Source organism: Papio anubis, chromosome 7, assembly GCF_008728515.1.
Source record: "Papio anubis isolate 15944 chromosome 7, Panubis1.0, whole genome shotgun sequence".
Classification (NCBI taxonomy): Eukaryota; Metazoa; Chordata; class Mammalia; order Primates; family Cercopithecidae; genus Papio; species Papio anubis.
Genome location: NC_044982.1, coordinates 106097621 through 106109812, shown reverse-complemented (window position 1 = coordinate 106109812; position 12192 = coordinate 106097621). Strand labels below are relative to the sequence as shown.

At 41.8% G+C, this 12192-nt stretch overlaps 1 protein-coding gene across 7 annotated transcripts in view; it reads left to right on the top strand.

Moving 5' to 3' along the window:
• The window catches only part of LOC116268620 (ADAMTS-like protein 3), a 128850-nt gene extending 117726 nt beyond the window's left edge, over positions 1-11124 (top strand). For 2 of the 7 annotated variants that reach the window (XM_031668417.1, XM_031668423.1), the window contains 3 exons: positions 2630-2727; positions 8036-8250; positions 8958-11124. In XM_031668417.1, coding sequence (XP_031524277.1) covers positions 2630-2727; positions 8036-8250; positions 8958-9064 — 420 coding nt within the window. In that variant the 3' untranslated portion in view covers positions 9065-11124. Of the gene's footprint in view, positions 1-2629; positions 2728-4450; positions 4749-8035; positions 8268-8957 lie in introns of those variants that run through there. The other 5 variants (XM_031668420.1, XM_031668418.1, XM_031668419.1 and 2 more) reach the window with 5 other exon arrangements.
• The last annotated feature ends 1068 nt before the right edge of the window (positions 11125-12192 follow it).

Sequence of the window (12192 nt, the reverse complement as noted above, 5' to 3'; positions counted from 1 at the left end):
GAGGTGGTCTAAGTTTTGTGGGAGAAAGGAGGGTGATATGGTTAGGCTTTGTGTCCCCACCCAGATCTCATCTTGAATTATAATCCCCATAATCCTCAAAATCCCCACATGTCAAGGGAGACACCAGGTGGAGGTAACTGAATCATGGGGGTAGTTTCCCCATGCTGTTCTCATGATAGTGAGTGAGTTCTCACAAGATCTGATGATTTTATAAGGGGCTTTTTCCCCTTTGGCTCTTCTCCTTCCTGATGCCTTGTGAAGACAGTTCCTTGCTTTTTGCCTTCCATCATGATTTTAAGTTTCCTGAGACCTCAGCCACGCAGAAATGTGAGTCAATTAAACCTCTTTCCTTTGTAAATTACCCAGTCTCAAGTATTTCTTTATAGAAGTGTAAAAATGAACTAATGTAGTAAATTGGTACAGCAGAGAGAGGAGTGCTGCTATAAAGATACCCAAAAATGTGGAAGTGATTTTGGAACAGGATAACAGGCACAGATTGGAACAGTTTGGAGGGCTCAGAAGAAGACAGGAAGATTTGGGAAAGTTTGGAACTTCCTAGAGACCTGTTGAAGGGTTTTGACCAAAATGCTGATAGTGATATGGACAATGAAGTCCAGGCTGAGGTGGTCTCAGGTGGAGATGAGGAACTTCTTGGGAACTAGAGCAAAGGTGACTCTTGCTATGCTTTAGCAAAGAGACTGGAGGCATTTTGCCCCGTCCCAGAGATCTGTGGAATGTTGAACTTGAGAGAGATAATTTAGGGTATCTGGTGAAGAAATTTCTAAGCAGCAAAGCATTCAAGATGTGACTTGGATGCTCTTAAAAGCATTCAGTTTTATGCATTCACAAAGAGATGATTTGGAATTGGAACTTATGTTTGAAAGGGAAGCAGAGCCTAAAAGTTTGGAAAATTTGCAGCCTGATGGATGTGATGGAAAATAAAAATGCATTTTCTGAGGAGAAATTCAAGCTGGCTGCAGAAATTTGCATAAGGAATGAGGAGCAAAATGTTCATTGCCAAGACAATGGGGAAAATGTCTCCAGGGCAAATCAGTGGTCTTCACAGCAGCCCCTCCCATCACAGACTCTGAGGCATAGGAAAAAAAGGTGGTTTCCTGGGCTGAGCCCAGGGCTTTGTTGCTTTGTGTAGTCTGAGGACTTGGTGTCCTGTGTCTTAGCCATGACTAAAGGAGCCAACATACAACTCAGGCCATTGCTTCAGAGGGTGCCAGCCCCAACCCTTGGCAGCTTAACATGGTGTTGGGCCTGCAGGTGCACAGAAGTCAAGAATTGAGGTTTGAGAACCTCTGCCTAGATTTCAGAGGAATGCATGGAAAAGCCTAGATGTCCAGACAGAAGTTTGTTGCAGGGGTAGAGCCCTCATAAAGAACCTCTGTTAGAGCAGTGCAGAAGGGAAATGTGGGGTTGGAGCCTCCACACAGAGTCCCCTCTGGGGCATTGCCTAGTGAGAAGAGGACCCCCATCCTCTCGACCCCAGAATGGTAGATCCACCGACAGCTTGCTCTGTGTGCCTGGAAAAACCACAGTCACTTAACACCAGCCCATGAAAGCAGCCGGGAGTGAGGACTGTACCCTGCAAAGCCACAGAGGAGAAGCTGCCTAAGGCCATGGGAGCCCACCTCTTGCATCAGCATGAAGGAAGACATGGGGTCATGTCTGGATGTGAGACATGGGGTCAAAGGAGATCATATTGGAACTTTAAGATTTGACTGTCCCATTGGATTTTGGCCTTGTATGGGGCCTATAGTCCCATATTTTGGCCATCGTCTCCCATTTGGAATGGGTGTATTTACCCACTGTCTGTACTTCCATTGTATCTAGGAGGTAACTAACTTACTTTTGATGTTACAGGCTCATAGGCAGAAGAGACTTGCCTTGTTTCAGATGAGACTTTGGACTTGGACTTTTGGGTTAATGCTGGAATGAATTAAGACTTTGGGGGACTGTTGGGAAGGCATGAATGGTTTTGAAATGTGAAAGGGACATGAGATTTGGGAGGGGCCATGGGCAGAATGATATGGTTAGGCTTTTTGTCCTCACCCAAATCTCATCTTGAATTTTAATCCCCACAATCCCCACATGTCAAGGGAGAGACCAGGTGGAGGCAGTTGGATCATGGCGACAGTTTCCCTCATGATATTCTCATGACAGTGAGTGAATTCTCACAAGATCTGATTGTTTTATAAAGGGGTTCTTCTCCCTTCATTTGGCACTTCTCCTTGCCGCTTGTGAAGAAGGTGTCTTGCTTCCCCTTCACCTTCTGATGTGATTGTAAGTTTTCTGAGGCCTCCCCAGCCATGCTGAACTGTGAGTCAATTAAACGTCTTTCCTTTGTAAATTACCCAGTCTTGGGTATGTCTTTATAGCAGTGTGAAAAGGGACTAATACAGAGGAGAAGGGAAACTTAGGCAGTATCTTCCTGACTCTGAAAAAGAGGTGTGTGGTCCACAGAGCTGTACCCTAATCTTCTTTAACTACCCCCCGGGGACAGTTGGTTACATTTCCCTTGTAACAGGTCTTCAGCTATCCTGCCTCAGTACATGATCTTAGTATACAGAGCATGCATGAGCTTGCAGGGTTTACACTACCTTGTGCTTTTTTGTTCCAGTGTCCTGGACGTTGCATGGGCCATGCCGTGAGGATGCAGCAGCATCACACAGCTTGTCAACACAACGGCTCTGACTCCAACTGTGATGACAGAAGGAGGTAGGGGCCCCACCCCAAAGCAGCACACATTCTCTCCTGACTCAGGACAATGATTATAACTGCCTGAAAACGGAATCCTTTTTAGTTTCTACCAACTCTCATAATTGACAGTTTTCTATTGTGATTTATTTAGTGTCGTCTTCAATAGTATATATTATACTGAAACACTAGTTAATGTGCACTATCTATAATTACAAATTATTTGGATTTTAAACATAAAGGGACACCACTCTGTGTGGTAAAAGGGGAAAAAGGATATCATTGAGAAAAAGCAGATACTTCTCCCTCTACATAATAAGTTAATCAAGCCTAATAATATTCCATTTAGGCTTACAGATTAAATGTTCTTAATGCTTTTAATGAACTGCCTTATTTCTCTGTTTAGAAAATGTTTTTATTAGAATAATGTCACAGTGGTTAGCAGATAGTTAAGTAAACTTTAATCTTGTTGAGGAGGTTAAATAAGAATAGAGTTTGCTTCTCTCCTTTTATAAAAGTCTGAGCTGGTAGATGGTTTAGGGATAGAAGAGCTTTGTTCATGGGGTCATCCAGAGATCCAGATGCCCTCCATCTGGCAGCTCTACCATCCCAGAGAACAGCATGCCAGCCAGCAGAAAGTGGGGAGAGAGCCTACAAGGCACACTAATCAGGGGCTTGGGAGTTCTATTATATCACTGGCTTATTGTGTGACCCTGGACTGCCTAGCCACCTAATCTGCAAAGTGGGGTATTATCATCCATGTGAACTTATGGTTAGAAAGTTTTAATGATTTAGCTTGTGTGAAGCACCGAGGCAGCCTTGGTCATGGAAGATGCTCAATATCTAGCTATTTCTTCCTCTTCCATGTCTTGAGTCTTGCTGGAGAAAATGAGATGACCTTGACAATTGGCTGGGTTACCATTTTGAGCCTTCAGTAAGGTTTGGCAATGTAGAGTCAGTTGCATTTCCTATTCCCCACAAAGTGATTTCAAGCCAAAACCGTTCTCCTCAAATGGAAAATGTTTGGAACGGCTGCTCTCATTCTCAACAACCTAGTTTTCTAGTTTGCTGAAAAGATAGAGACCACACACAGACTGAGATGCATCATCCCAGATACTTTACTTTGCATTCACAAAGATATAACACAAATACATACATGGGTCACATATGTATTTTTCTGAAACTTGCTTTTTCTACCTAAGAATATATTATAGATTACTCCCATCAAGTAAAGATTAACTTTATTCTTTTGCATTTTGTACTTAATATTCTATTCTATTCTACTCAATATTCTATCTAAAGTTTGTACTTAATATTCTGTTGCTAGTGGACATTGGATGGTTTCAAACTTTTTGCTATTATAAACAAAGCTGCAGTAAATATCCTGGAACATATATCTTTGTGCACAAAGAGTAATATTTTTATAGGGCAGATTTTTAGATATGAAATTGAATTGGTAGGAATGCTCATTTTAATACTACCAAATTGCCATCAAAATTTCTATACCAGCAATATGTGAGAGTTGCCCCCTTTTCATCAACATGATATAGGTTTGCAGCCTTTGAAAATTTTTGCCAATCTGATGGATGAAAATTTATCTCATTGTAATTTGTACTTTCCTGATTACTTTTTTTATGTGATTTTTTTATTCCTTATATTTTTTTTCTTGAACTCATCTTCATTTTTTCTTTTCTGCCACCATTACCCTTGGCCAAACCACCATCATCTCTCACCTGGTATACAGTCACAGCTGTCCAGATGGTCCACCTTCATCCATCTATGCTACTTTCCAACCCAGTCTCCACAGTACAGCCACAGTGAGTTTTCCCAAATGCAAATCTGATCCTACCACCACCACCAACCATCTCCCTGTTAGATTAAAATTACTTTAGAGGCTTTACTTGCTCTTAGGAAGATTGACCAAATCCTCAATGTGGCCTATAAAATACCACATGCGTGGCTGGACGTGGTGGCTCACATTTGTAATCCCAGTACTTTGGGAGGCTGAGGCAGGCGGATCACGAGGTCAGGAGTTCGAGACAGACCTGGCCAACATGGTGAAACCCCATTTCTGCTAAAAATACAAAATTAGCTGGGCAAGGTTGCACATGCCTGTAATCCCAGCTACTTGGGAGGCCGAGGCAGGAGAATTGCTTGAACCTGGGAGGTGGAGGCTGCAGTGAGCCAAGATCGTGCCACTGTACTCCAGCCTGGGCAACAGAGCAAGACTCTATCTCCAAAACAAACAAACAAACAAACAAACAAAAAAAAACCACACGCTCAAGTCCTACTTTTCTTCACAGCCTCATCCATATCTCATGCTGTCTCACTCTTCATGTTCCAGCCACACTGTCCTTCTGTCAGTTCCTTAGATATGTCACATACTTTCCAATCAAAGGTAGCAAAAAATAAGAGGCAGAAAATATAATACAGAAGATAGTGTAGAAGGAGCTATCAAGAGGCTCAAAATCTGATTAAACTGGGTTTCAGACCAAGAGATATGAAAATGAAATGAAAGGGTAGACTTTTTTTTAATAATGGAAGAAAAATCCTAGAGCTGGGGGTGAGTCACAGTGGTGGGGAGTCAAGTTACCATTCATTTTCTGTTTTATTTCTGTTTCCTCCAGGATTGGCTGTTCTATTTTTATAACCTGGTGCTTTTCTTTCATACTATTGTATTTTTTCCTCAGATGTCTGGTGGTTTATGGATGAGGGATAAAGTTGGTTAGTATAGAGAGCTGTCGAGGGTTTCTTCTGCAGTGTTTTAGCCCCCTTTTCCCCACAGACCTCTTCTGCTAGATTGGGTTATGACCGTGGGCTCTCTGTAGGTAGGTGAGGTGTTAGATCTCACTTTTGAGTGGGTGGACAGGGAGCAATGGAGACCCCCCATTTGCCATAGTAGGGCCTCAGGAAATGTCAGAGAGTGTTGTAGAGGGAGTAGCATTAGTGGCGTGGGTGGAGGATCAGTGGTGGGCAGGCAGTCTGCTAGTGTTTACTATACAACCCTGTAAAGGTTTTGGGAGCTGTGGCTTCCACTGAAAAGTTGTAGAGGGAATGGGAATTGTCAGGGTAGAGCTAGCCCAGACTTATGGCAAGGTGACAACATGAGGACCTACAGAATGCTGAGGGCACAGAAAGTCAGTTTCTCAAAGTGGTGATTTCTAACCTCTGAAATCAGAATCACCTAGGAGATTTCTGTAAAATAAAGATTATTGGGACTCACCTCAGACAGTGAATCAGAACCTTCATGAGATTTCCTGGCCATCTACATCATTTTAAAGCTGTTTGCTTCTGCCTGCTTCTAATAATCAGGCAGGCTTGGGATCTACTGCCCTCAGAATCAGCAGTTCCATCTGGCTGATGGTGAAAGGAGTTACCTGAGGCAGAAGTGGAGCCAGACTGAATAGAAGTGAGAAATTGAAAAAAGCTAGTAGAAACAGGATTCCTTTATGATTTCTCACTCATGCTTCACATAGAAAAGCACATGAACTCCAGTTATGTGCATAGTGTGGATGCCCATACTGCATTCACCTGGCTCAGGTGTCCCTGTCCTGAGTCCTGTCCCTGGCCAGGAGGAAGTTATGCCCTCTACTGGACAGACCTTGCTTTTTATTTATTATTTTTTTTTCTACTGTATACGTAGTGACCAGCCTCTGAGCTTTCCTGGGCTTCAGCTTCTGTGTTGGTCCATAGCTCCACGTGCCCCTCTCATTCTTTGTATTTAGAAAGCTCAGTAGTCCTGTCTGACTTCCCACTGGCCCTGCCTTTTCATCGAAGCAAAAGGGGCTGTTTTACAATCCTTTGGGCTGGAAACGAAAGTCAACTTGGAATGATTTATGCAAAGAGGGTGAGGGATTTATTAATAAGACAAGACCACCCAAAACTTGCGCACAATAATTTGGTATTCTTTTAAATATATTATTTGAATATTTGTTCAAGCTTCTTAAGTGGAAAGCTGATCTCTGTATAGGGATGGTTGAGGAGTACTCAGTCTCTTCTCTGTTGTTCAAAGTGACTCAGTTTCTGGTCCCTAAGATTCGTACCCACTAGGGAAAACAAAAGCAGCTAACAGGACACCCACCTCTTCCATAAACCATATAAACAGTTTGGCGGGACAGTACTGTGTTAAGTAAACCCTTTGATAGCGTCTCCCCCTACTGGCTAATCAAAGGATTGCTTCCAACTACAGGCAGTACTCTCAGAGTTCTAGATATCACAAATTTCTCCATTTTGTTACGTTTCATGTAAAACACTCCTTATGGATTTATGTGCCCTGATAAGGAACCTTTAATAGGATAACAAAAATGTCTCATAGAATCCAAAGGGAGAACAGGGAGCATGCAGTCAGACCTCAGGAAGGACTACAACTAAGAAACGGGAAGTCTTTTTTTTTTTCTCTTCTCTCATCTCTGCAGTTCTGTATGTTTCTGCTTCATTCTTTGCTCCTTATGAAAACTGTTTTTTTCTGTATTTCTGCCTGATGTGGCGGAATATCACCACCTACTACTCCAAGCTTCAGGTTTACATGCCTGGTTCCAGCAACCTCCAAATCCTAAGAGAAATACAGTTCTTCAACCAGCTCAAGTTAGGGCCTCTTCCAGTCATCTTTGGGACTGGGAAGACACTCTCAGGCAGTGCAAATATGCGTTCAGGAGCCCTGCCTTAGGGAACAAGGGCAGATACCCCAAAGTGGGTCCACTAAGTTGACTCTATCTTCTTTAGCAAATGTCTTTTCAAAAATCAGAGGGTATTATCTTTCCATTCTGTTTTAAAAGGCAAGGAAATCAGAGATAGATTCTTCTTCTCATATGCTCTTCGGTAGTTTGTAACTGCAAGTCTCGGTGTGACCTAAATGTAAAAAAGAGTACTTCTTTTAGCAGACTAGATTGCTCACATAGAAAGTCAACACACCACAGTATGTTTTGAGCACTTATAAACGGAAAATTGAAGCCTTGTGAATGAATTTGAGGTGGCTTATTGTAGATCATTATAGTAAATAATTCTTTTCCTTGCCAAAATTGATTTCTTCCATCTAGTCAGGATGTGTGTGCCTTGACTTGGTGTTGGAAGTCAGTGGAAACACATGGTTTGCTTGTCATGCCCTCTTCGTCAGAGCACACCTAAGCAGGTGCACTCCGCCCCAGGTGGTGGAGAATGTTACTGTCGTTCTAGACTATCTGGCATAAAAGCAGAGGAATGTCTTGGTCTTAGACTTTCCATCCAACCTTTAATACGTAGAATATAGAGTAAGGTAAAAGGCTTGGTCCCAGCAAAAAGTTACACCCTACCTCTCCTATTTTTTGTTTTTCTGTTTTGTTTTTCACTTCAGACCCGCCTTAAGAAGGAACTGCACATCAGGGGCCTGTGATGTGTGTTGGCACGCAGGCCCTTGGAAGCCCTGTACAGCAGCCTGTGGCAGGGGCCTCCAGTCTCGGAAAGTTGACTGTATCCACACAAGGAGTTGCAAACCTGTGGCCGAGAGACACTGTGTGCAGAAAAAGAAACCAGTTTCCTGGCGGCACTGTCTTGGGCCTTCCTGTGATAGTACGTACACCTCCCAGGTATCTCCACTGCCCCAGAGGCCTTGATGGCATCAGATCCTGATGACACCATCACTGCACCAGACCCTGCCAGTGATTACCTCATCAGTGTCCCATATGAGGGGTTATTCAGAATGGATTTGGTAGCTTGGGACATCAGGAGATGAACTCCTCTATGTGGGTACAGCTCCATGTTCTCTAGAGAAAAAACAGTTAGATTAGTAGCATGCCGTCATCATTGCCTTTCTGACAAGCACTGGCAGTCTCTCTGCACACTTCTCTTCTGCCTGGTAGTCTTATGTACTAAGACAAAGATTCCATGGATGGGCTTGGATAGGTATGCCGTTGTCCTGAAATAATATGTAAAAATTAATTGTAGGTTTATTTTTCTAGGGAGCAGGTGCATAGCTTTCATAAGTTTTTCAAGGAGTCCATGACCCTGCAAAAGTTAAGCATTGCTGCTCTGAGCACTCAAAGGAGCAACATGGGCCAGAGGGACTGGGAGGGCCCAGAGAGCAGTGAGAAGTCACTTGGCTGAGCAGAAAGGGAGTCCAATGCGCTTCTGACTCCCTTGCCAAACAAAGGCCCTAACTCAAAGCTGGTTTCTTCACCTCACTCTGTGATCTCAATTTATGGCTTTTCATAAAGTCAAATAATTTTTAATCAGGTCTCTAATATGCTATGTGTTACAGATTTTTTTCTTTTTTGCAGGAGACTGCACAGACACAACTCACTACTGTATGTTTGTAAAACATCTTAATTTGTGTTCTCTAGACCTCTACAAACAAAGGTGCTGCCAGTCATGTCAAGAGGGATAAACCTTTGGAGGGGTCATGATGCTGCTGTGAAGATAAAAGTAGAATATAAAAGCTGTTTTCCCCATGTCGTGGATTCAAAAACATATATTTCTTAAAAGACTAGATTCTATGGATCAAACAGAGGTTGATGCAAAAACACCACTGTTAAGATTAAAGTGAAATTTTCCCATGGTAGTTTTATATTCCAATTTTTTAAAATGATAAATTTTCCCATGGTAGTTTTATATTCCAATTTTTAAAAATGATGTATTCAAGGATGAACAAAAATACTATAGCATGCATGCCACTTCTCTTGGGACCTCATCATATCAGTTGAATCAAGAAATCACCAAGATTATGAACGCATCATCATGTGCTGCCTCTTTCCTGTGATTTGTAGACTAGCACAGAGTGGTACATCCTAAAAACCTGGGAAACACAGCAACTGATGACTTCCTCTTCTCTCAAGTTGCAGGTTTTCGGCAGGTTTATAAGGTATTCGCATTTTAGAAGCTCTGGCCAGTAGTTGTTAAGATGTTGGCATTGATGGCATTTTCATAGATCCTTAAGTTTAGTATGTGAAAAAGAGACCATCTGTCTGGATAGGCTGTCACACTGACTGACCCAAGGATTCATGGAGGCATGGCATCTTGTCCTTGCTTTTAGAACACCCACGGAAGAAAACACAGAGTAGATATTGCTGCCAGTTGTACAACTACAGAAATCTATCTATGACCAAATGAGGCATCTTGGAAGTCAAAGAAGAGGGGAAGTTAACCTTTTCTACTGATTTGGTAATATATTCAAAGCTTGCTTTCAAGAGCTGTGAATGAAACTTTTTCTAAGCACTATTCTATTGCATACAAACAGAAAACCAAAGCCTTATTAGACTTAATTTATGCATAAAGTAGTATTCCTGAGGATTTTATTTTGGAAAATGTATAAGAAAGTAATCCAAATAAGAAACACGATAGTTGAAAATAATTTTTATAGTAAATAATTGTTTTGGGCTGATTTTTCAGTAAATCCAAAGTGAATTAGGTTAGAAGTTACACTAAGGACGAGGGGTTGGAGCCAGGATTTAGTTTAAGATTTGGGGGAAAGAGTAAGGGTTAGTTTCAGTTTTAGGATTAGAGCTAGAATTGGGTTAGGTGAGAAAGGAAGTTAAGGTTAAGGCTAGAGTTGGCTTTAAGGGTTAGGGTTAGGAACAGGTTGGGTCAGGGTTGGACTGGGTTTGACTGGGGCCAGTGCTGGTGTTAGTGATAGTGTCAGGATGGAGGTTAGGTTTGGAGTAAGTGTTGTTGCTGAAGTGGGTTCAGGCTAGCACTAAATTGAAAATTCTGAAGCTGATTTGGTTATGGGGTCTTCCCCATGTATACTGCCAGTTGTGTCTTTAGATGGCACACAAGTCCAAATAAGTGGTCATACTTCTTTATTCAGGGTCTCAGCTGCCTGTACACCTGCTGCCTACATCTTCTTGGCAACAAAGGTACCTGCAGCAGGCTGTGCTGGGCCTAGCCCCTGGTCAGTAATAACTGAACAGTGCATTTTGGCTTTGGATGTGTCTGTGGACAAGCTTGCTGAGTTTCTCTACCATATTCTGAGCACACAGTCTCTTTTGTCCTAACTGCAGCCTCACTGACACTGGGATGAGCACTACTGTATGTGGAGGGTTTGGTGATTGGGAATGGATGCGGGACAGTGAGGAGGACACACCAGCCCATGAATTGTTAATCATCAATCACATTTGATTGTTGAAGGTTATTAAATTAAAAGAAAGATCATTTGTAACATACTCTTTGTATATATTTATTATATGAAAGGTGCAATATTTTATTTTGTACAGTATGTAATAAAGACATGGGACATATATTTTTCTTATTAACAAAATTTCTTATTAAATTGCTTCACTTTGTATTTAAAGTTAAAAGTTACTATTTTTCATTTGCTATTGTACTTTCATTGTTGTCATTCAGTTGACATTCCTGTGTACTGTATTTTACTACTGTTTTTATAACATGAGAGTTAATGTTTCTGTTTCATGATCCTTATGTAATTCAGAAATAAATTTACTTTGATTATTCAGTGGCATCCTTATAAATGTAGGCAGCTTATGTGTGCTATTTTTTGGTAGCCTGGGTTCTTGTCATTGTGGCTGCCCCTTTGTCAGTCTAAGAGCAACCCCAGTGGGTTTGATTCCCTGGACTGTCCTTTGGAGTGTGGATTACAAGACTCAGAGCAGATATCACAAAGATTCACTCTAATGCCCTCATTCTACTCATTTGCAGAGTGTGAATCATATTTAAAAAAATCTCAAGAGCAGCAGAAGAAAGAAGTCCCAAGCAGACAACCTGAAATAGGTATTGAAGTAAGTGGTAGTTGGAAGAGCAAGAGGTACTAATAGCCTTTTAATTTTTTACAGACTTTTTTTAGAGCAGTTTTAATTTTGCAACAAAATTGATCGGAAGGTACAAAGATTTCCCATATATACCTCATGTCCCAACACATCCCCCATTATCAGCATCCCCCACCAGAATGGTACATTTGTTACAATTGATGAACCTCCATTGACACATCGTCATAGTCCAAAGTCCACAGTTTACAATAGCTGGGATAAATCCCACTTAGTCATGGTGTATAATTCGTTATATAAATTGTTAGATTCAACTTGCTAATGTTTGTTGAGGATTTTTGCATGTATTTTCATGAGAGATTGGTCTGTAGTTTTCTTTCTTTTTTTTTTTTTTTTTTTTTCGTGTGTGTGTGTGTGTGTATGTGTGTGTGTGTGTGACCAAGCCTCCCACTATTGCCCAGGCTGGAATGCAGTTGCACGATCTTGGCTCACTGCAACGTCTGTCTCCTGGGTTCAAGCAATTCTCCTGCCTCAGACTCCTGAGTAGCTGGATTACAGGCCCACACCACCAAGTCCAGCTAATTTTTGTATTTTTAGTAGAGACGGGGTTTCACCATATTGGTCAGGCTGATCTCAAACTCCTGATCTCACGTGATCTACCCGCCTTGGCCTCCAAAGTGCTGGAATTACAGGCATGAGCCACTGTGCCTGGCCAGTTTTCTTTTCTTGTAATATTTTTGTCTGCGTTTGGTATTAGGGTGATACTGGCCTCATAGAATGAGTTAGGAAATATTAA